Source organism: Artemia franciscana, chromosome 2 (genome assembly GCF_032884065.1).
Source record: "Artemia franciscana chromosome 2, ASM3288406v1, whole genome shotgun sequence".
Classification (NCBI taxonomy): Eukaryota; Metazoa; Arthropoda; class Branchiopoda; order Anostraca; family Artemiidae; genus Artemia; species Artemia franciscana.
Window position 1 is genome coordinate 15,305,643 of NC_088864.1, and position 25,551 is coordinate 15,331,193.

General features: G+C 34.6%; 2 protein-coding genes across 5 annotated transcripts in view; one reads left to right on the top strand and one right to left on the bottom strand.

Annotated features, from left to right (window-relative positions):
- Positions 1-18,216, top strand: part of LOC136037767 (TIP41-like protein) — a 54,512-nt gene extending 36,296 nt beyond the window's left edge. For 3 of the 4 annotated variants that reach the window (XM_065720596.1, XM_065720577.1, XM_065720605.1), the window contains exons 5-6: positions 5,439-5,597; positions 18,082-18,216. In XM_065720596.1, coding sequence (XP_065576668.1) covers positions 5,439-5,597; positions 18,082-18,171 — 249 coding nt within the window. In that variant the 3' untranslated portion in view covers positions 18,172-18,216. Of the gene's footprint in view, positions 1-5,438; positions 5,598-17,229; positions 17,424-18,081 lie in introns of those variants that run through there. The other variant, XM_065720587.1, reaches the window with a different exon arrangement.
- A 1,122-nt stretch (positions 18,217-19,338) lies between these two features.
- The window catches only part of LOC136037781 (dynein axonemal intermediate chain 4-like), a 34,664-nt gene continuing 28,451 nt past the window's right edge, over positions 19,339-25,551 (bottom strand). The window contains exons 9-10 of the mRNA XM_065720615.1: positions 23,652-23,819; positions 19,339-19,924 (exon numbers count right to left, since the gene is read on the bottom strand). Coding sequence (XP_065576687.1) covers positions 19,865-19,924; positions 23,652-23,819 — 228 coding nt within the window. The 3' untranslated portion in view covers positions 19,339-19,864. The remainder of the gene's footprint in view (positions 19,925-23,651; positions 23,820-25,551) is intronic.

A 25,551-nucleotide genomic window follows, 5' to 3' on the forward strand; every position in this document is an offset into this window, starting at 1 on the left:
AAGAATTTCCGTATATTTACCGAGAACGAATGCTGTATGGGAGAAATATGGGGGAAACTGTGAAACTTATAGCCCTTCCCCCAGGGACTATGGATGGCTATGGCATCACCAAAGCATCGTTACGGGGCCTTTCGACTATAGCCTCCAATCTTTTTTTGTCACTTAAAAAGGTTCTAGAACTATTGATCTGTGATCTCCCGATCTTTTAGGACCACTGTTCAATACGATCACCTCTCCCTAAAAAAAAAAAAAAAAAAAAAAAATGAACGCATATCCATGATCTTTCTTCTGCATAAAATGCAATATTTCACATTTTTGTAGATATGAGCTTGAAACCTCTATAGTAGGGTTCATGCTGAATCTGATGGAATGATTTTCGTTAATATGGCTTGACTTTTGCGGGATATTTCCCTCCTTTTTCGGAAATCAGGCAAACAAACTGTTTGATCAAAATTAACTTATAAGCCCTTTATATTATAGAACAACCTAGATTGTTTTTCGTGATTAGTGATTTGTAGCTTGTAAACTGTAATAGGTAAAATTTTAACTTTTTCAATATGGAGTCATAAAACGGAGAAGAGTCCGGAGGATTGGATAAGTCAACTGAGCTCCGTAAAATTTTCAGTAGTTCTTTTTTTTTTTTAGAAAAATAAGAAGCTTTTTTCCTAATAAACAAAACCGAACTGTCCTTGTTTCGGGAACTATAGAAAATTCTTAGGAATATTCAAATTCTGGGCTTGTTCAGGCAATAGATTTATTTTTCCAAGTAACCGAGGTTGAATTTTTTAATATTCGAGATGTCTAGTAATAGCGCTGGAAATGTTCGGAATCCCTAATTCTGATTTTTTTTATTTTTGAATCTTGGTTTTGCGAAATTTTTATGTATATAGTGCTTGGACCCAGAACTGGACTGAGCTAAGGAGAGGGAGGGGGACTTCAGATTTTTATCATCTGAACATCTACCAGAAGAGGTTGTCAGATGTCTGTAAGACTTGATGGAAAAGTACTTGTAAGTGTCCTAGTTGTGCCTTCTTGTTCTCGGATGCAATTCAATCTGTGTGGAAGAGGAAGGGAAAGATCTGGTCCAACTTCAGGGTCTGAACTAATTCTACCTCTGCAGCGTATCTAAATTTGGCCGGAACGTCTGATCGACTTCTAACCGAATCAGACCTCTGTGAAGTATGGGAGTTCCTACATTCTTGTCATCGATTTCATAAATAGCTATCAAAGAAGTAGATCGGCCCTCCTGATTAACAGTATAGTAACAGCTAATGTTTTAGTTCTGCCTCACATGTCCGGGCCAATCCTACCCCTGTGAGGAAGAAACAACCATAATGTTAGATTTTAACGCTTTTTTTGCGTTGTCTCAATTGTGGACACTACGACTAATTGTTTGATACGATCACCCCATGGAAACAAAACAAACACACCTGTGTGACCATCTTTCTTTTGGAAAGCAAAATTTGGTATTTTGTGCATAAAGGCCTTAATGTTTTCATACATATTGAATTTTATCTTAGGATTTTCAGCCCCTTTTTTCTAAAATTATGCGAATTTTCATTTGTTTATAGTTTTTCAAGAGCAAATTTAAAACGGAGAAATATTGCATGCTTAGAACCAGCATAAGTAATTGGTTTTGTGGTTGTATATACGTATTACAATCAAATTTTTGGCTCTTAGAGTTTTGGCTTCTATTAACAAGAGTCGCTTTTTCATTTCAGTTTTTACTACGAACTATTTAATCCAAGGCACTTTTAAATGTTGTAGTCTACCACTCCTTCCTCAATCCCCTTTTTTTCTATCAAGTTTAATACTCGTATTGAAATGTTTCGAGAATGATAATTGTCCCTGAAAAGGTGCTCCACTTAAAAATGTGTTGGGGGGAGGGCTTTGTGATATAAACAATTAATCACATGGTTATCATTTCTGCGATTTTCAAAATGAATTCTTCATGCTCTCCAGTAGTGTTGTAACTGGCAAAATTGGTCACGGTAAAATTGGGTATCTTTTCGTAGTTTTACGGACCCACGTAAAATTGGTATTTTACGTAATTTACGTATTTTACTTAATTTACCTATTCTACCTATTTTACTGGTATTTTACGTGTTTTACCGATAGCTTACATATTTTACTGATATATTTTACGGCGCCCTGCAATTATCCAAGCACAAAAGCACGAAGAGGCTGGCAGAATAAGCATTGAATAGGATTTTGTTTTGTGTATTGCCGTGTTCCCCAGTTTAAAAGGCGGTTTGCCTGACTTAGGTCTCTTGTATTTCAAGTAATAATAATTTTAAAATAGTGATTTATTAGCTGAAACGACATTGCATTAGTTCTGTGAACTGTTAAAGACAGAAAGGGCTACAAACAGGATTGACATGTGACAAACAAGAAAAAAGTGAGAACATTAAATAGCCGAGAAAAATGAGTGTAATGTTAGTCAGCGGGAAAAAAGAAGGAAAACTAAACTTTTGAATTAACTCTAAGTGAGCAGAAGAAAGACTGAATCAAAAAAATCAAAAACCAAGCCAGAATAATTGGAAGACTATTAGATTGGGCTCGAAGTCTCTGCTTAGTGATTGACTTAGCCTGTTTACTGACCTAATTTTCATTAAAAGTGTGGTCAGATGATCTTAATTTAAACTGAATTTTTTTTTGAATTCTTTAATTTTAAGTTATTGTAAATTGGGTTTATAGGAATATCACCAATATCTCTACTTAAAGCAAGGTGTCTGTTTATGGATATTTTAAATTTCAATTGCCTTCCTATAAGAATGTGGTAAGCCATTTGCTTCAAATATTAAAGTTACCTAATCAAAAAGAATTACATGATCCGGATTTTCAACAATGTGGAGAGTCAAAGCAGAATAAATACCCTCATTTTTATTTTAAATTTCATATCCCAGATAAATTTTGTATTCATGCCCTATTTTCCCCGAGAGCCGGCGTTTGCCACCCTCTCTCCCCCCTCCCCCATGGAAATTACCCCCTCACGGAATATTAACCCCTTCCTTGCAAAAAATCCCCCCTATTTTTACGTTGAAAAATTCTGGATTTTCATTATAACTGGAAATTGAAATTTTGACTCTCCTGTTTAAGTCAGGGACAATCGTATTGCATTACCTATAGTAAAGACCCGTAAGGGCTCAATGTATTAATATTTGTTCATTATTTTTTCTAAGAGGCATTTCATGTGGAAGGGGTGGTCGAATAAGCTACGGAAGGGGTTCAGTCAATTGGAAATTGAAAGTTCCAGTGCCCTTTTCTAAGATTTGGCCTGCTTTTCAACAAATTACTTCCGAATGAGTTGTTACTGACTACAGTGTCTAAAAGAAATCCTCGTTCAAGTTTAACGGCCCTTGTGTTTCAGTAGTTGTTTTGGAAAAATCGTCAGATAAATACAGAATTAACTCTAAGGGAGAAACGATGGGAAGGTGGAGGTGGTAAAATTGATATAAAATTCTCTGGGCCGTATCCAGGACTTTTGCTTGGGGGGGGGGGCTTCGGAACAAGCACGGTCACCTGAATCAGAATCTAAGTCTGAAGGAAAGGAGCTAGATTTGCAAGCAAATCTGTTGACAGTCTTAGTGACTTTGAAAGTGACCGAATTTTCCTCTCTTATGATCCAGTGCTTTGTAAATCAAAGTCACCAAAGTGTTGCAAACCTCATTTTTTAAAATATATTCGGTACTTTTAAACATAAATAGAAAATAACATGTATGTAATATGAGGAATGTGGCTGAATACGGCCATTTAAATATGCAAGGCTGTTAGGGTAATATTTCTCAGGTTTAATGTAGAAAAATAACTAATATGATTTTACTCCCAAATAATGGTAAATTTAGTTTTTTTTTTATTCATTTTTTTTTGTCAAAATGGATGCCCGAAATTAGACAATGTCCATAGGAACAAGATTACCAAAGAGATAAACTAGATAGTTAATTAAACTGATGAAATTCTAGATGAAGAGGCATTACATTTTAAGCCCAGGAAAATCAGAATCATTAAGAAATTTCATTAGAAGCTGTAAGTTATGCTTGAAAAGAAATGCTCAACTGGTCTGTAGCTACACGGCAACTCTAAAACACCAATTTTACCTTATTTGACCTTACTTTTGCCAATTGTTGAGTTTTTATTTTATGTTAATTTTACACCACTACTCCTCAACAATGGCAACGAGATGGGGCATTTCGCCCACCTCAGAAAACAAAAGACTTTGAAAAACGTATATAAATACTAGAAAGATAAATATATCTATTTAAATCTAAGCTTCCAGTCTCTCTTGCCCCCTTACCCTCGAAAATTTCCTAACGGTTCTGATGAGCCCCCCTCCCTACCTCTCCTCGTTTTCTGGTGTGAAGCATGTGAGTGTAGTCCTATATTTCCCACAGAAAAGATAATTCAGCAATTTATGGTGAGACATCACCTTGTAGAACCCACATTACAGACATAGTTCAAGAATATCCCTGGGAATGTAGGCAAACTAGAGATTAAAATACACCCCCTCTCCCGAACCATTTTACTTGCTTTTATCGAGGTTCACCTTTGGTATAAAAATGTGGGCATGAAACACAGTTTTGAGGTTTAAGACACCCCCTCCTTCACATAAACAAAGATCCAACGCCCCCTCTCCGTATGAGCTGATGCGTAATTAGACCATTGTACATTATTTTATCAAGTATCAAATTCATCAACTAGGTTAAATTATGTTTCTTGGCTCCGCAATGGTGACTCACAAGTTTAGAGCCTTATGAACATCCCCAAAAATGATCTCTCTTTTTATGGACGCGATATTTAACATTCATGATACTGTATTCTTACCTGCACGCAGGGAGGGAAGACTGGTGGAGTCTCTTCTCCCAGGAATTTCCCTGAAGGACTGTTGAAGGCTTCGAAAAGCTGTTGGAGGTTAATGATTTTCTGTTTCCTATCCTCCCACTCTTGGAAAAACCTTCTGATTCTCTCACCTTAAGAGTTAAAACTGTGTACTTCTATTATTGTATTTTTGGCCAGTGTTGATCATAAAGTTGTGCTTTTAAAGAAATAACAAGTATCAATTCGTCTTGACGGTGCATAAATTTTTTGCCCAAACTTAAAAATGCCAGATGGGTTCTTTTAAACCAAAGTAAGGCAAGAAAGCACATTTTAAGTTGGGGTCTACCCTGAATAGGTCCTTCAGACCTTCATTAAGGATATAATTCCTTCTATTGCCCTCACCCTGTGAGCGGGCATACCAGTATAGAGGGAGAGGGTAGTAGCAATTTCCATGGTTCTGGTCTGAGGCACCCCATAGAAAAAAGAAAATGGTAAAGTAAAAAGACTTTTCTTTATCGTCAGACCGAGGCTGATTTCCGTATTAAGTTAAAACTGTTCATGTTAATTCTCGTTCATTTGTTTATCATGGTTAAATTCATTGTACTAAATTAATTTCTTTTTAGAGAGTTATGCCGAGTGGGTTTTTTGTATTGCATAGGCTATATTTAAGAGTGGATGAAGTTCTTATAAGGATCAACGATACAAGACTCTACTATGAAAGGGGAAACAATTACATGATCCGAGAATATACATCAAGAGAAAGCAAGACAGAAGATCTAACGGTAAGTCACCTCTTTGCCTTCCTAGTCACCTATCAGCTACTACTCTAGTAGAAAGTTCCATTTCCGTCGTAAAAATTGCAGGAGATATTGGAAATTTGCTAGTAAATTTGATTTTTTTTTTTGTTTTGCTGTGTAAAAGTTGCTGTTTTTGTCAACTCACCACAGTCATGAATTTAAGTTTCTAATATCTGTTACAAGATACATATTTTAAGTTCGATTTCAAACAGCTAAAAAATATTTAGAAAAATATGAGTTTGAGCATTTTAACTTTTTCTTCTTAGGCCTTTTTATGGCACTTGGTATCTACCAAGTGACATATAGCGATCGCAAATTCTGTCGTTCTGTTGGTCTGTCTGTCTGTCTGTCTGCCCCGGTTTTGCTACTTTAGGCACTTCCAGATAAGCTAGGACGATCATCGGATCTTAATGAAATCTGATGTTTGGAAGGATATCGTGTCTCAGAGCTCTTATTTTAAATCCCGACTAGATCAGGTGACATTGGGTGGAGTTGGGGTGGGGAAACCTAAAATCTTGGATCACGCTTAGAGTGGAGGGATCGGGATAAAACTTGGTGGTAAAAATAAACACTAGTCCTAGATACGTGATTGAAATAACCGGAACAGATCCACTCTCTTTGGGGGAGTTGGCAGGGGGAGGGTTAATTCTGAAAAATCGAAAAAATGAGGTATTTTTAACTTATGAAGGAGTGATCGGATCTTATTGAAGTTTGATGTTTTTGAAGGATATCGTCTCTCAACGCTCTTATTTTAAATCCCGACCGGATCCGGTGACATTAGGGGGTGTTAGGGAGAACCTAAAATCTTGGAAAACGCTTAGAGTGGAGTGATTAGGATGAAACTTTGTGGGAAAAATAATCACAAGTCCTAGATATATTATTCACATAACCAGAACGGATTTGCTCTCTTTGGGGAGGTTGGGGAGGGGGAGGGGTTAATTCTAAAAAGTTAGAAAAAATGAGGTATTTTTAACTTACGAAGAAGTGATCGGATCCTAATGAAATTTCATATTTAGAAGGACCTTGTAACTCAGATCTCTTATTTTCAATCCTGACCGGATCCAGTGTCATTGAGGGGGGAACCCGAAATCTCGGAAAACGCTTAAAGCGCAGAGATGAGGAGGAAACTTGGTGGGAAGAATAAGCACAAGTCCAAGAAAAGTGACTGACATAACCGGACTGGATCCGCTCTCTTTGGTGGAGTTGTGGGGGGAGTAATTCGGAAAAGTTAGAAAAAATGAGGTATTTGTAACTTACGAACGGGTGATCAGATCTTAATAAAATTGGATATTTAGAAGGATCTTCAGCTTTAGAACTCTCATTTTAAATCCTGACCAGATCCAGTGACATTGAGGAGAGCTGGAGGGGGAAACCGGAAATCTTGGAAAAAGCTTAGAGTGGAGAGATCGGGATGAAACTGGATGGGAAGAATAAGCACAAGCTATAGATACGTAATTGACATCATTGGAACAGATCTGTTCTCTTTGGGGGAGCTGGGGGTTGTTAATTTGGAAAAAATTGAAAAATTGAGGTATTTTTAACTTAAAACGGGTGACCGGATCTTAATGAAATTTGATATTTAGAAGGAACTCGTGTCTCAGAGCTCTTATTTCAAATCCTGACCAGATCTGTTGACAGATCTGAGGGGGAAATCATAAATCTTGGAAAATGCTTATAAATGTCGTTGATTCGTGAGTGACGTAACCGGACTAGATCCTCTCTCTTTAGGGGAGTTAGGGGCTGGGGTTCCGTGCTTTGGCGAGTTTGATGCTTCTGGACGTGCTAGGACGATGAAAATAGGTAGGCGTGTCAGGGAGCTGCTCAAATTGACTTGATAAAGTCATTTTACCCGATTCGACCATCTGGGCGGCTGAAGGGAGAGGAAAAATTAGAAAAATTGAAGTATTTTTAACATACGAATGGGTGATTGGATCTTAATGAATTTTGATATTTAGAAGGGCCTCGTGACTCAGAGCTCTTATTTTAAATCCCAACCGGCATTAAGCCTCTGATTTTCCTTTTAAATCAATCTATTGATTCTTAGAATCATATCACATGATTCTAAGCTCATATCACATAATCTCTACGTGAAATGTGGAAAAATGGAAGGAAAAAATGGAAGGAAAATCTAATTTGATGAGAAGTGGCCGATAAAAATTTTTTTGGGCCCTTTGCTGGCCTTTTGTTGGGCCCTGTTTTGCAAGGAACCATTTTTTTCTAATTTTTTGCTCTGTATTTCTTCTTAACCCAGGACTTAAATATATAAGTGTCAAGCCAAATTGGAAAAAAAGCTTTTGGCCCTTTTTCTCAGATCCATTATGGGGGGGGGGCTTTTTGACCTGAATTTATGTCTGATAGTTTCGCAATAAAAAAGTTTCACTATCTTCCATTTGCTTTTGGTATTTTGGAAACCAGATGAGCCAAGTTTTGATCAGTTGAATAAAAACGTTATATATAGGAGGTTAGGGTGATTTTTCTGTCGATATAACCAGTATTTTGGTAAAAAAGAAAGGTTCGTTCTAGAGTTCTTAAACTTCTATTTTTTTTAAGCAGTAAAAAAACATTTGATATTTTTATCAATTTTCTTGCTATAAATCGTAGAATTTGTTATTGAGACTTCAATTTCAGACGAATTATAACTTTTGTAATTGTGTTGCAGTTTCACTCCATTTTCCAGATTTCCTTCCATTTTTTTTACTCATCTATTTATATCTATTTACTTATCTATTTTTTCATTTTATCTGTTTATATTTCATTATTTTTTTATTGTTATATTCTTATATTTTATTATTATAGTAGTATATTATTATATATTTTTGTATTATATATTTATATTTTATGTACTTAAGTTTAATTATCTATTTACATTTTTATTTATTACATTAGTTTATTATGCTATTATATTTTAATAATATTATATCATTATTGTAACTTTGTATTATTTATTTATATTTTATATACTCATATTGACTTATCTATTTATATTTTTCGGTTTTGAGTTTTAGCCTCGTTTTGAAAAGAAAAAGAAAATACAGAACTCTGAAAGAGCTAATGAGCATTGATGAAAAATACAAATTGTAAATAAATAAAAAGTTTCTGCAACAATACGAATGCATTTGCTCTATTGTAATAAAATGGCATGTTTTTAATCTCAGAAACGTTACTAAAAATACTAAGAACAAAGATGGGGTTAATTCTTTTTGTCAGGGATGAATACTTCTATGCCAAGGTAAAAATTGGTAGTTTAATTTTGTTTTATTTTTTTTTTTATTAAAATAATTTTACAATTGCTAGTAAAGCACAATGCTTTCTAAATAAAGATGACCGAATGCTGATTACCTTAAGATCAGGGCTAAATTATTTCTTAGGCTACATTGCCTTTCTAGTGAAAAAAAATGTGGTAAGAGTTTTTGTAAAGAAACTAAAGAAAAAATGTGGATATAGTCTGTGTATTTTATGGAAATTTTTAAAATGAATGAATTTTGAATAAAAAATGAATGAATAAAAAATGAATTTTTTATGGAAAGGAAAGGATAAAATGGTTATAAAAAAGGAAGATGCAGTAAAAAAGTTATATCTAAACAAATAGTACGAAGTGCTAAAAAGAGTAGAATTGGAAGAACTCTTCCTGTTTCGCAAAACTATGTTCCATGTGTACAAAAAAAAAAAAAAAAAAAAAAAAAAAAAAAAAAAAAAAAAAAAAAAAAAAAAAAAAAGAATACAAATAATAGTTCAAGATGTGACAGAATAAAAATGATCGTCTTACGTTCACATCCCTCAAAATAAAGGGGTTTTTATTGTATTAACTTTAGAAACTATCAACAGCAGAATGAACTGATTAACAAAAACAGTTTAAGGAACTATTTGTAAACTAATTACGAAACTTGTGACTCTTTATTAAGTAAGAAAAACTAGGATGATTTTGTTGTGCTTCTTCTTTGATTTACCACCCCATTAGAAGCTCTATCGACATTTTCAACTCAAATAATTCAAATTTCATTTCCAATATATTTTGAATAATATTTTCAATTATGTAAAGTTTTACAGCTGTAAATGTACATGTAAAGTTTTACAGCTGATTTGGCCGTCAAAGGCAGTGCAATTGCGTCCAGTCTGATCTTTTTACTACTATGTATATATTATTTATTGGTAATCCCCTTCCCACCCCTCATAGATCTTCATTTAGAATGTTCGTTCATCAAAAGTCTGAAAATTTATTTGAATGCGTATTCCGAGCTTTACTATCCTTTTAATGGCTAAAAGTGATCGACGGACAACCTGATGCCCATTCAACGCCCTAAAGGCCTAAGTGGTATTTGGTCTAATAATAAAACCATTACAGCGATCAAAAAGCTCAAAGAAGTACTTCCCAGAGCAAAATACATTTGTTTGTAGATACATTCTAATAGAGGGATAGATATGTTACCTTTATTGAACTAGGTCTTGTAAGTATATGATGGTAGGATTACCCTCCCCCCCCTTTGCAGGTATGAATACGGTGTACTGCTTTCTAGTCGAAATCTTTAACTTAAATTAAACTTAACTTACGAATTTGAAGAATATTGCAAAATATTATTGCAATATAATATTACAAAGAAAAGATTATTGCAGTTTTTCTTTTGGTTGCTTGAAGTTTTCAGAGCAGTATCGTATTTTTGTAAGTGTTGTCGTATCTAACCGTGAAAGTTAATGAACAAAACTAATAGTTAAATTTGGCAACGCTTTTCGTCCGTAAAAATTCTAACATAAACAAATATATTGATTTCTAAATACTTTTTTTGGTGATTTTTCACTCAGAATTTTCTTTTTAATTTGCCACTCGCTAACACCAAAACTGTGTATGGAAGAATATTGCAAAAAAGATGTCTAAGATGAGAACATTTTAAGCCTGTTTCACAAACAGTGAAGCTGTTATATCCGTTCAAAATCTGTTTCATATAATGATTTTCAGTCTGTTTCATTTGAGGGCCCAAAGTGTGACTCTTAAGATCCGTAGTCTTTTTACAATCTCGTTCCAACACAGGATTCACACATATAGACACGTTTTACCTCTTTCGACTTATATTCATTCAGGGATAATTTAGGGACTGGTCCTGAATGATCTAATGTTAATAACCATAAATCATTAAGGGTATATCCTAACCGCCCTAAATCAAAACAACAAAGTACATATTTCTTTAACGATCTATTTTCACCACCAAAACTGGTATTTAATAATACCCGAGCGTACGGATTGCAAATCTAAGACTAATATTCCAATATGTACGTTCGAAGTCGAAACCTGTTATTTACAGTTTTCGAATAATGGACTTGTTGCGTTTGACTGAAATCGGAATAACACAAGGATTTTCAATCTGTAATATTGGAGGGCTCAAAGTAGGGCCCTTGGATCTAGGTGTGCTCTGATACCCTGCCTTACCCCACCCATTGTCTCACGATCATTCATGCTTTATTTCTGGAAAGTTAATGCGTGCGAATTAGAAAGTTAGTAGCTGAATTATACCTTTGGTCATCGCCTACAGAAGTATGTCCGTTGAAATGCTAAGAGTTCTGATAATCCCGTGTAATTTTGTGATGCTGAAATACAAGGTAGGTTGGATTTAGTGGTCCACTTTAAGGTATTGTTGTCTGCTGGATTCTGGCCTTAGATAGATAGATAGATAGGTGTATTTCAAAAACCGTGGGCCATATACACACAAAAATATAAATAAATAATAAACAAGCAAGGAAATTAACAACAGTACGAACACGCACAAAAAAACAGAATTCAACGCAAAAAGTACCTAATCTAACTACAAAAGAAATTAATCATATAAAACTTTTTCTTCTTATTAAAGATTTATCTATATATACTCCCACTCGAAATATTGTGGTTGGGTTACTATTTTGTAGAATACCCGGAAGCATCAAATTAATCCCATGCAAATAAATTTCCCGTAAATCCAAGAGCACCGGGCATTTCCGGAGAAAATGATCCAAGTCTTCGTCATCATCTTTACAAAGGGGACAAACATACTTTCTATCAGGACCAACTATCATTTTATTTTTGTCGAACGTTTTTTGCCTGTTCTGGATTGGAAGACAATTTGCCCTAAGCTGAATCCAACGACGTAGAATCATAGCCGGTAAATTAAATTTAAAATAAACTTCCTCCCCAAAACTAGGTTTTGCCTGATTATAATGTTGTAGGGTTGTAGAATCAAAAACCAGCCCTTGCCAATGCTGAATTTCCTGACTCTCTAATATAAATCGTACCTGGCTTTCTAAATTTGTTGGTACATCAGAGAGCAAAGACCATTATTCCATAAATAAGGCATTCCTACTTTTTCTAGTAATGATTTAATTTGGGATGGCCACGAGGTTTTTAAACCACATTTCAACATCTCTTCAATATGCCACTCTTACTAGTCTATCTTCATTACTCTTAGTTAACTTCAACCAGAATCTAAGCATTAAAATATACCTATGTAGCTTTAAAGAAAACAGGCCCATATCACCTTTCAGAATCTGTGAATGAGTTGTCTGATGTAGACCAAACACTCTTTTATAATACTGGAGCTGAAGGGACTCCAGTTGCTGCACCGTTTCTCCACCCCATATCTCTGCACCATATTCTTTTACACGGGTAAAATTTTTGTGTTAAATATTCTTTTATGCATTTTTAGGTTTTTGATCCCCATTATCGTCGGGTTTCTAAATATAGCTGACATGGCCACCCTACCTCTCTTAATTATTTCATCAACATGACTCCTTAGGCTTCCATTTTCCGATAAGATAAAGCCTAAATATTTTATTCTTTTACTTATAAATAGTTCCTTATTATTAAATTTAAATGTATATTTTTCATCGTCCCTAACCTTCCTTTTTTAAAAATAACAACTTCACTCTTTTCAGTATTCAGCCTTAACTTTTTTATATGCAAATATTCTTCTATGAGATTCAAAAGAGTCTGTAGATCTTGCGGTTTATTAGCCACCAAAGCAATATCATCTGCAAATAATAAGAGAGATAGTTTTTGAGTCCCTAGGCTAACTTTCGGAGCCCATCTATTCTCTAGAAAATTAACAACATCATTAATAAAACTATTAAACAACTTAGGTGAAAGGGTGCTGCCCTTTTTTACTCCCCGCTTAATATCAAAAAGCTTCGAAAACCTATTACCAACTTGAATGATTCCACTCACACAAGTATACATGCTCACTATCAATCTAACAAATGAATGGGGAAGGCCAATATTTAGCATGGCATCCTTCAATAACTCTCTATCGACACTATCAAAAGCCTTATGGAGATCCAGAAATCCCACATAAAGACAAGTTTTACCCTTTCCATATTTATCTATTAATGCCTTTAAAATAAACACACTGTCTGTCGTCCCATACCCTGTCCTGAAACCTCCTTGTTCCTCATGTATTAAATTATTTTTATTTAACCAATTGGAAAGCCTGGTATCTAATATTTTCTCCAAAACCTTACTTAAAGCACCGACAAGTGCTATTAAACGATAATTTTCATGAGCCTTCGGGTTTTCTCTCTTGAAAAGTGGTATAAACAATGATGTCTTCCAAGCGCTTGGCCATTGCCCTGACCTTAACACCTTATTACAAAGAAGAACAATTATCGGCATCAAAATGGAAAGAAAATTCTTAAATAACAATATTGGTATGCCATCAACACCTGCAGCAGTACCACATTTTAAATTCTTAAATATTGACTTAATCTCTTGGCCATTCACATCACCCACTAAATCGTAATCATGTTCTCCCATGGGATAAATAACCATCTCTGGGGTATGCGCTACCTCCTGAAGATCTGCACAAACACCTTCTAAATTATTTAGGTAATCAGGCCATGAATCAGCTTCCGGAACAGCCTGGGTATTAACATTTCCCCTTCCACTATCATTCTTTATATAGCCCCAAAACTTTTTAAAATCTTTATTTCTAAAATCATCAGCAATATCCAGTTTCTTCCTATTCTCGTATTCTTTTTTTTTTTATTAAACTTTTATATTCTCTTCTTTTATCTTTATATTTAGCCAATTTTAGACTTTGATCTTCCGCGCTATCAAATTCATTCAAACGATTTAATAAATATTTTGCTTCTTCTTTCATTAACTTGTAATCCAAGTCAAAATGTCCCTCATTCTTTTTTAATTTTTTAGTCAGGCCACATGATTCTGCACAACTGCCCATTATTTCATTTAACAGCATAATTACACTATGTGCATCTTTTTCATTGTCTTCTAACGCTTTCAACTTATTTTTTACATGCGAGTCCAAGAGCTCCCTTCTAAATGCCTCAATATCTTTATCTGTTAAATCATTTCTAATTCGTTTTTCTAAACCTATTTTTCTATAATCTGCATTATAGAAATTTCTTACTCGTGAACCGTGGTTCACAAACTGCCCAATCTTCACCTCAAGCATAATAGCTCTATGATCAGATCCAACTAAATCTAATACTCCCAAATTTATTGATTCAGGTACAAATTGCGTATTAATTAGCACATAATCTACAACACTTGGAGTTGGACCGGAAAGGCAAGTGAACTCACCCCTAACCTTATCATTCCCAAACCTACCATTCGCAATCATCAGACCATGTTCCCCACAAAACGCCAGGAGCTTTCTTTCCCATGCATTTATTTTTCTTTTTTCATCCTTGTTGCTTCGTGGTATTCTACAACAAATTGGGCAAAAATCACCAAAATCTGGGATCAACACATCTGGGATCTCAGCCTCCAGGCCGGTATAAGCATTGAAATCCCCCATTAACACACAATCCAGATCTTTATAACTTTCTTGTATTAACGAAAATTCTTCTCCTAAAATTTACCAAGTATTTTATCGATTGTACGAACTATTCCGTGGAGGTATGTACACTACACCGAAAATTAATTGCTTCCCACATTTCAAATAAATAGACAGCCAAAGCAAGTTTTCAGATCTACTACTAATTCTCTCATAGCCGTCAATAGCAAATGTTTTAACCAAAACCAAAATGCCACCATAATGTCTATTATTTCTTACTACATTACGCACGGTCTGTTCAACGAAATACCCGGGGAGAGGTGATATAGTAGAATAATCGTTCCATTTTTCAATAAGCGAAATCACATCAAACGAAAATAAATCATCATATAAATAGGTCAACTTATCACGTAATCCTTATATGTTCCATAACAATAGACTCAGTATATGGCCCTCTATATCCTATGTTTCTACGCCTTCTGTTAGCACGTTAACATCATTAGCCTTTGGTTGAGATTGCTCGTTACTAGTCTTAGTCGGGGGAAAGGCAACATGATAATACTCACGAGTGCGGTTATTTATATCCGCTAACTCACTTCGGTGTTTATTGTCATAAAAATCACGTGAAAAACCACCACGATGTCTTTCATTAAACTTCTTTCTTGGCGAATGGCTTCCTTTGGGTGCTACATTACGAGTACCTGGTCGAAACAAGTCATTTGGGCTGACAATAGCACTAGCAGGTCTTTTAGCTGTCGATACTGCCTGAGGAGTGCTGGTCGATGGTACTAATGTCTCAGTATCACTATCACTGGCATCACTAACTAGCCTCATCGGAATATTATTGGGATCATTTGGGAGCCTAGCACTAAACGGTGGACCAGAATTTTATACTGGCTTCAAATTACGCTTAATCTCGACTATTGAATTTCCATCATACCTGAATATTCGGCCTTCGATGAATAGTTTGTCACCTCGTAATTTTGCATCACGGCCGTCATTTTGTGCGGTAGTCAACATTTCCTTTAAATGTTTACGGGCCTCCCTTTGTATAGCTGTGTAATCCGGAGCCACCAATAAACCAAACCTTCTTAATACGGAGCTGTTTCTTAAAATATAGTCTCTGATTTCAACCGAGTTTACCTTTATTACTATCGGCCCTGATTTCAATCTAAAAATGTCACGTATATCACTTAGATTTATTCCGAGAGACGGCATAGTACGATTTAATAACCCCGTTATTTCTTGCTTCAGAGTATAATCACCGAGTTGTTGAGGGGTGCAATTATAGAAGATTAAATTCGTTCTTTTCTGCTCTGCTTCGAGCTTGTTGGCTCGTTCATAAGAGACTGCTAGGTTAGATTTCACATTTTCCAGCTCTTTTTTAATATTAATCATTTGTCTTAGCATTGTTAGATAGCTGCGTAATAATGTTACTTAACTGTACTTGTATGGCATCAATGCTATCCGAAAGTTCAGTTATCGTATTAACTTTCTGCGAAAGCACCGGTAATAAATCCAGTTTAAAATTAATTTCTTGCAAGAACTGGGCACTTTGCATTTTCTCGGCCTTTCGTGTTTGGACTGCCATTTACACCCTTATAAACTTATCAAAGTGCAGAATGTAAAACCTTTATCACTCCTTGATTTGATCCAATATCGTTAATTAGCAATAAGACTTTTTTTTCACTATTCGAAAAAAATCACAATATTGGCTCAAAGCCACGCAGGAGAGAAACGTTATTTCAATCTTGGTTTAAACTAGTTACTTACACAATTTGTCTAAATGTAAGCATGGATGTTATCCGAAAGAAATGAAATCTGGTTTTGTTGTTAACTCCTTGAACTCTGAATGAAAACTTATTTTGTTTGATTTTGCTATGCCTGTTGTTAGGATTGTAGTGTTATGCTGCACATAATTTTGAACAAAAGTTAGATTCAAATTTGAATGAGATCTTTACAGTAGGATTACCCCTATCATTAGGGGGCTTAGACAAGATTGTATTTTGAGCCCTATTATGTTAACATTCTTACAACTACTGTGACAAGGACGATTAAAGGCGGTTTTATTTTGTGATTTTAGTTTCGTCTGTAATGCAGATTATATCCTGCTTATTCGTTCGAGTCTCTCTACTGGCAAATATTGACCCATCAAATTCGGGTTATACTCTTCTAGGGTTTCCAATTATTGCTATAACGACTAATATTCTTATTAAATATCCGTGGTATAGCCACATCTTTATTATCTGTTGTAGTTACAGGTGGAGCATAGAGCCTACGTTTATTATTTGTTTACTTACGGTTGTACTTGCCATGGCCAATTTTCGTGCCACCTTTGCCAAAGATGCTGTGCTAAAATACAGTTATAGGAAGTGTGTACTTCCTAAATGGTATTGTTCCCTAGCTATGTCCCCCTCGCTGTATATTTGGCCACTTCGGAACTCGTTGTCTAAAGCTGTACTGGTGAATTTGCGTACAGGGTTTTGTCGTTATTTTGATTTGTGTTAAATTTCCTGTTGATTTGGAAGAATAGTTTTATTCTGCAAAAATAATTTGTTCTCGACCCTTTAGATGCTATGAGGTATATGGAGTGTGATGCATTTTAATTTCGAGGATAAATCGTTTGTTTCATTTTCTGCCATTAAATATTCTTTCTGAACGTTGTTAAATTAATTCTGTATCTTGTTTTGTTTAGAAGTTGAGTTTTTCCTTATGTCTTATTTTGTTTCTTTTTTTTTCTTTACTCTGCTTCTTTTTGCACTCTTTTAAGCGGGCAAAAATAATCTCAACTTGTAGCCGTCAATTTCAGCTAATTTTACCGAGAGACTATTCACTAAAGCTATTTTTTTTTCTTGTCAAAATAGTGCCTGTCCAAGACTCACTGCATAGTCGCGTCTTTTAGGCTCAAGAATGAGTTCGCCTAGAAATGACTTTCAGAAGAGCTCTTTTAAGCAACTCCCTTTTACCCACGTGGTATGTAAATTCTCGCACTCCACAATTATTTTATTCGACCAACAGATGTCGAGGGAACAGATTGGCTGTTGAAAAAAGTGCTGTAGCAAAATACATTACCAAAACAGCTGCTTTTTCAAGTTTCTGCCGTTTTGTGCACTTAATTCGATAATAAAGTTCTCGGAATTAAGGTTTATGATTTTTTTTTATTTATGTATTTATTTTTTACCATGTCTAAGATAAATACCATTGTCTGGAAGTGGAAATGAGCTGAAATAAATTTGTGGATTATTTTTGGGTGGGTGTTCATGAGCCTTTTTACCTTTATAGTTCTTAAAGTTTGATTTTTTATCTTTTCACAATTATGAAATGCATGTTTTTTTATTTTTACTCATTTTTGAAATACTTTTAGTATCTTTGTCATTAATCAATGAAATTTTATGTTTTGCACTTTCAACTTGTTCTATATCTTGCAGTTTTTTTTTATTAATATTAAGTATGACTTTTTTGATTTACTCATGTTCGTATTTATTTTTGAAACAAAATTTTTGACATTTTTGGTATTACCCTTTTTTTTGCACTTTTGGTAATACTTTTTTTTTTACAATATTTACATACATTTTTTTTTGTGCACTGTCCTAATTTTTCTGATATATTTTTTTCTGGTCTTTTTTTGGTGTTCCTTAGTGTGAGTCATCTTGGAGATTAAACTTCACCTTATTGGAAAGTTTACTATTCATTGTAGCAGAATTTTTTTCTTTCAGGTTCCAAGAGTATTCTGGGGAAATCCAAATGAAATCGTGAATTATTTACCTGTCATTGTTAGTAAATGTGATGAATTAATTTTTTCTTGATGCTCATTTTGGCCCTTAATTTGATATTATACCCATTTTTTATTATTTAGCGTTTGGTAATAAAAGTAAAGATAATAGGGACAAAGGTAATAACCCATTGAATGACTGATTTTTATTTCAATGAAGTTTTAACTTTGGAAGATAAAAATTGGAGCTTATTTTCTAAGTAACAGAATTCAGGCATTTGATGTTACATCTGTTGTAGTGTAAGTAGTTTTCTTGTTAATTACACTTTTTTTTATTCGTGGGTAATTGTAAATGCAACTTGCCGAAGTAAGAAAAATTATTTAAAGCAGTTTGAGGGACTGGAATTAAGGCATTTAAAAAACAACAGAGAAGCGAAACATTCTCCCTTTTTATATAAAAAGGGAAAAGGACTTTTGTCTAATACTGAAATGGGTATACCAATACCCAATATTAGCTACAACAGGATATTGATTACGATACTTGGTCCTAGACCAAAATAAGCGAAGTTAAATAAACGCGTTGGAAGATTTCCAGCTTCTGAGCAAGGCTTGGAAACTCGGCTATACACTGACTGAAACTAGAACGATGACTTTCTGTCATTCGATAGCTGATATTTTGTTTTGTTCATCTACTGAGCTAGAATTTTCGGGTTTACTTTTTTTTTAGACAGAAAATAACTAACAAAAGGAATTTTTCGTTGTTACTTGCAGACTAAAATTGCAGATAACAACTAGTGCAGCCTTTCGTGCTTGTAGTAAATGTAACAGATTACCACCGTAGTCTGTTCTGCACATACAGTACTTACAAATACATACAAATACAGTTTGTGTGATCCATGGTCACAGAACGAAGATAATAGCTGATAATTGTCGTTAGTGATAGTTAAGTTTCAGAATACGCCCTTAGTATGCGATTTTATTTTATAGAAAGACGTATAATGATAATTAAAGCTGATAAAGGGTTTTATAATTATAAGTCCTCGATAACTACGATAAAAAAGCTGTTTCAGCGGTAGAGCTTTGAATAAGTAAGCTGAAGTTTGCCACGTTATTGTGTACTTTACATTGCACACATAATGAACATGTTTAGTTTCACTAAGACTAGGATCTTAAACCAGTCCCTGAAACTGATCTCACTCAAAACTTAGAGCTTGGAACAGAAATTTTAAAATGAAGCCAAAACTGAGAGATTGGAGAGAAATTGGTTTAATATCACTGAATAATAGAATGGTAAGTTCATTTAATTCTCATAATAATTATATCAATGCAGAAGAAACAACTTAGAATTTGAGTGGCCCACTTTGTCGGATGTTATCGAACGATTCCGAACTGGATCCAGTGGATGCTTAGGAATCTCTTTACACATTTATTTATTTTGTTTATGAAAAACTGTTAGGCATGTATGTCTGATTCGTAAAAACTTTGAAGTGCTTACAGTGTCAATTGAACTAATATATTATAATCTGTTGTTTACTTATTCCTACAGTCCATACAAAAAACGGGAAGAACATCAACAAACTAATTCGAAGGAAAAATTGTACACAGTAACAAGATAATTTAGTTAAAAATACATCCAAGGCGGGTTTTGATCTCCCGCAAAAAAAAAAAAAAAAAAAAAAAAAAAAAAAAAAAAAAAAAAAAAAAAAAAAAAAAAAAAAAAAACAACTGTGCTTCCCTGATGTAAGACGGGCCACCCCTTCAGTAGATCCTTGATGAGATTCTCAGTCTTAAACGACGTTGCACATCATGACTTGTATGTTTCCATTTGTATCACCGAGTAAGAGCCCCTTTAAAAAAGTATTTTGATTTACTTGTGTGTAAATGATATTACAAAAAGAAAATGAGAAGATGGAAATTGAAAACAAAAAATGGAAATTGAAAGGGTTCTTTTCTAAATTGAATCTCGAAAAGTCATAAAGGGTGATTACGTAAAACAAATAGAGTACTAATAGCCATTGGGCTATTCTTGCCGCGTCGGGCGTATTGCCTTGAGATAGAGCTTGGCTATCTCTTTTTTTTCCTCTATAGAAGAGCCCTCCTTGGCTATGTCATGGTGTCTAGCATTATTTTCTCCTTTCCGAATAGCTTAACCGATAGCTTTAGACTGACTTGGACAGGCAACTCTCCAAGGGGATTGACCCTCCTCGCGCATTATTTTGGCAGCTATTATTGGTGTTCAGTCAATCCAGTATCAGCAATTGATTCGCAACATACCTTTTCCTTAGTTAAACACTGGTCACGATGATCAGTGGTTGAACAGTAACTGAAATTAGCAGTAGTAGGGTCTCATTTGTGCCTACTCTTCAGGGACTTCCTGAGAAGGTTGTCATTATCTCTAAATATATAAGTTAAAGGAAAATGTAAGAATATTTTTAAGGGAGTTGTAAAAATCTTAAGATTTGAAGGGTTTCTGATTTTTTTTTTTCAAAATATGAATGATAAGCTCTAACATGCGTTCTAAATTGTGCCTGGTCCATGAACCCTTTTGCAAACAGCAAAATTTTTGCCGGTTAAGTTAAACAAAATATTGTTAAGTCTATTGAAAGCCATGCAGCAATGCTTCTCTTTGACAAATAATTTGATAAACGGTCCCAGAATTTCAGCTACAATATGTAATGGTTCAAATTTTTACGATTTTTAAGATAATAATTCTATTGGACTTTGTCGTGACCATTCGAGTTCCCACTGGCTCAGAACTTCAGCTTTGACTTCTTCCCGTAAATTTGATTTTTACCATCTTATGACTTGAAATTAAAGAATAGAACTAGGGTTTTGCTACTACGTAATTTTTAGGTATTTCTAAGGGAATAGACATTAGAACATCCCTGGTTGTTGCTAAATTATATAACAATACAATTAAAGCATAGACATAACGACTGGAGCAAAGCTGGAAAAGAAATTGTTTTAGTATCTATGATGTCATGTAAAATCACTTATGATTTTGAATGAACCCAAAGAGCTGAAGCAAAAAGCATGGAAAAGTGTCTGTGGCAATGATCCACAAAAAGGAAGCCCGAACGAGAGTAACAGCTAGAAGACATGTGACAAGAAACATCACAACGAATCCCAAGGGAAAATAATGAAAAGCAAAGTCTGCAGAAGAAAAATGACAGGGATGATCACTTCGTTTCGTAGATGAAATCTAGAGTAAGAAGAGAAGCAACAGTGAGAATCAAAACGAGTCCCAGGAGAAAATAAATCCTATAAAACGGATGACTCTTTGATGCATTACCACAAAGGAGGAATTCACCCCAGAACTTCTTAATTAAATTGAGAGTTGATACTTCATGACTTAAAACTAAAGAATGACTTGAAACGTAGTTAGAGAATCAAATATATACATATCTGCCGAGTGCTAAGTGCCTGGGCCCGGGCTCCCGATACTGTATATTTGTATATATATATATGTATATTATGTACATTAAAAAAAACTCATATTAAAAAAAACATGTGTGAAATCTGTTTACAGAGAAACAACAACTGAAAATCATACTTAAAACTACGTATATTTAGTATGCAAAAACGTCTTCTGTTGGTCCGTATATGTACGCGGCAAGAAGTGTGAATCTAGAGGTAGGATTTGACACAGTTTTTTTTCATGATGTCATTAGGCAATCGTGCCTCATATTTGTTTTTTCTTTTGCCTTTTGTTTTGTCTCAGAAGATGGAAGTGAACCCGAGTACCATATCTATTCTCTGCTTACCCTTAATTTTGACAGAGAAACATCAAATGATGTTTCTCAGTAGACAGTATAAGACTGATCATCTAGTGATCTTGTTCTCTTAGGGGCTCTATGTTCAGACCCTTCCCCTCCCTAAAAAGCTATCAAAATTGCATACGAGTACACACTTTTGATATTTTATAGCTAAGAGGATATTTTCCGTAGTAGCCCCTCTCCTTCCAAGTAATATCCCAGGTCATTCCCGTATGTGTTTTTATTGGTTAATATTGATTGTTATTTGAGTACTATTGAATGTTATATTAAGTTCAAATATTTAATTTTAAGTTGGTTGCACTAACAAATACTGTCATTATAGCACCAAAAACCGTAGTTAGAGAGTGGTGGGCTAAAGAGGGAACGTTCACTTTTATATTATAAGTTTTGAGTGTTACTCTTTGTTTTAGTTTGAAAAAGTTAGCTGTTTTATTTATTTTACACGTGGATGATATTTCATTATAATAGAATTTTCATCTACAGCTTCTCGAAGATATCAGTGACAATTTACGCCTCGGAACTCCTATCTTTGTGACATAGTTCTACATATTTTGCCACTAAATATAAGTAAGGTTTCTACCTAAGTATAAGAGAAGCAATAGTGAGAGTCAAAACGAGTCCCGGGAGAAAATAAATCCTATAAAACGAATAATTCTTTGATGCATTACCACAAAGGAGGAATTCACGCCAAAACTTCTTAACTAAATTGATATTTGACACTTCTTGACTTGTAACTAAGGAATGACTTGAAACGGAGTTAGAGAATCAAATATATATATAAATCTGCCGAGTGCTAAGTGCTGGGGCCCGGGCTCCCGATAAGAATTAATTTAGATTAGTATTATATCTAATACTTTTCAACAAATTTCCAATGTGGACCAAATTAGTATTTATTTGATGTTGACGTATCAGAATTGCAGAGCTCCCTAGCGTGGTCGTAACTTAATTTTTTTTTTTGACAAGTAAGATTTATTGTGTTTCTTAAAAAAATAAAAAAAAACAAAGCGAACAAAAATCACATGTAAAAATTATAAAGTTCTTCCCATGGAAGTAAAGAGCAAAGTCAACGATTAAAACAAATAAAAATGTATTGTTTCGTAGATATGTAACCTGTGAATATGTCTTGAAAATTATCACAAATAAACTGATTCATTAGATTGCCCTATATGTCTTGAACTCAGAAGTTCAGAAATATCCCTCAAAAATTACAGAACTTTTGCAATGAAAAAAAAGCGCTTTGGCTAAAAACACAAACTGACATACAGCAAAAACAAACAGAATGTTCTTTTAAAAACTAAAGTCTCTCATAAGTCCTTAAGTTACCTGCGTAATGTAGGTTTTTGCATATAGCTTATATTCCTAATTAAATAATTCTGGCGTGGATTCAATTAATCCTCTGCAGCGTCTTCTTTTTTTTCTTTTCCAACATTTTTCAATTCCTCTGTTTAACATTTTCCTTTACTATTCAATATGATTTATGCTGTTTGTTGTTCTATGCCTTTTTTTTGTATGTTACGCTTATTTTATGCTTAATTCATTTCAGGTCCAAACTCTAAAAGCACAAAAATATGGGAGTCATATGAAATCTCAAGAAGATATAAGAAAGTCGTCTCCGTCTTAAGATCCAGAGGGGGGCATGGGTTCTTAGGCCCTTTCTGGCGTATATTCCTATTTATAGGCTCTGTTTTCTCTCAATAGCCCCCCCCCCTAGGATACTACTAACTTGGTTTTAGTTTACAATTGGCTTGTGCCCCCTTTGCTGACAGCCAATTTTTTTTTTTGTTAGGAAAGAACTTACCTTTGTAAGCCCATGGAAAGTCATACAGTTATACTTTTCACTCAGAGATACCTCAATACGAGGTTTCAGAATGTCAGTTGAAATGTTCCAAAGTTGAAGTTTATTTGCCTTTAAGCATATAAATTCCATTGGATTGTGTGGGGACCATTCCAGGTCAATGATCTGGCCCTTAAATAAAGTTTACAGTTAAAACACATTTACTTAGATTTGTTCACACTGGAATTTTCGATTTGTTATAAAATTCGAAACAAATATAACTCTCTGAGGGTTTGCCCTCAGCTTTTTAGGATATCAGCTTCATCGATGCAGTAGTTTCTGCTTAGTAATTTAGTTAAGTGGATGCACATTTTTTTTTCCCATCAACTATTGAATATATGATTGAACATTAGGGTGAAACTAAACTTGTAAGCTGGAGGTGTAACAGAAGAAAAGAATACGAACTAGTGCCACTACGCAACTTAGAGTGACATTTGTGCCTTATGATCTCAATAAAAAGTTGAAAATTTCAAAGAAAAGCAGATATTTGATATGATCAATGTACAATATAATTGGATTAAAATGGAACTTTCTAATTAAATGATAGTTATTTTAAGAGCTACTTCAAGTCAAAATCGAGTCGACACAAAATAGGCCAAAGTTGGCTGGTTGTCTTTGCAGGTTAAGTAAACTGATCGATTTTAAGTTGGTAGGGCTACTGGGGACAAAATTCTGTTTTCTCAGTGTTTGATACAATAGTAAGCTTATCTAAGCTATGGATGTCAGGTCTTGAATTTGTTTAAACGATAGTTTTGACGGAACCTATGCCTTTCATCATCAGGTTCAAATTTGAACCTGATAATGACAGGCACAGGTCCTATCAAAATTATCGTTTAAACAAATTCAAGACCTGACATCCACAGCTTAGGTAAAGTTTTTATCATCTACCATTATCAAACAGTTCGTGGTAACGAATTGTAATAAGGAGCGACCCGGCTCAATAGTAAACAAAACTCTAGAAAACAGAATTTTGATACTAAAAGATACCAAAAAAATCGGATTTTTATGCTGATTTTAAATATATAGTTTTCATCAAATTTAGTCTTTGTCATCAAAAGTTACGAGCCTGAGAAAATTTGCCTTATTTTGAAAATATGGGGAAACACCCCCTACAAGTCATAGAATCTTAACGAAAATCACAACATCGCGTTCAGCGTATCAAAGAACCCTACTTCAAAAGTTTCAAGCTCCTATCTACAAAAATGTGGAACTTCGTATTTTTGCCAGAAGACCAATCACGGGTGCGTGTTTATTATTTTTTTTTCCAGGGGACATTGTATCGACTGAGTGGTCCTAGAATGTCGCAAGAGGGCTCATTCTAACGGAAATGAAAAGTTCTAGTACCCTTTTTAAGTGACCGAAAAAATTGGAGGGAACCTATGCCCCCTCCCACGCTCATTTTTTTCAAAGGTCAATGGATTATAATTTTGAGATCGCCATTTTGTTCAGCATAGTCAAAAACCATTATAATTATGTCTTTGGGATGACTTACTCCCCCACAGTCCCCGAGGAGGGACTGCAAGTTACAAACTTTGACCAGTGTTTACATACAGTAATGTTTATTGGGAAGTGTACAGACGTCTTTCAGGGGGGTCATTTTGGTTTGGGGGGAGAGTTGAGGGTAGGAGGCTATGTGGGAGGATCTTTCCTTGGAGGAATTATGTCATGGGGGAAGAGAAATTCAATGAAGGGGGACGCAGGATTTTCTAGCATTATTATAAAAAAAAAACAACGAAAAAATAAACGTGAAAAAGTTTTTTCAACTGAAAGTAAGGAGCAAAATTAAAACTTAAAACTAACAGAGATTATTACGCATATGAGGAGTTCATTTCCTGCTAAATACCTCGCTCTTTACGCTAAAGTA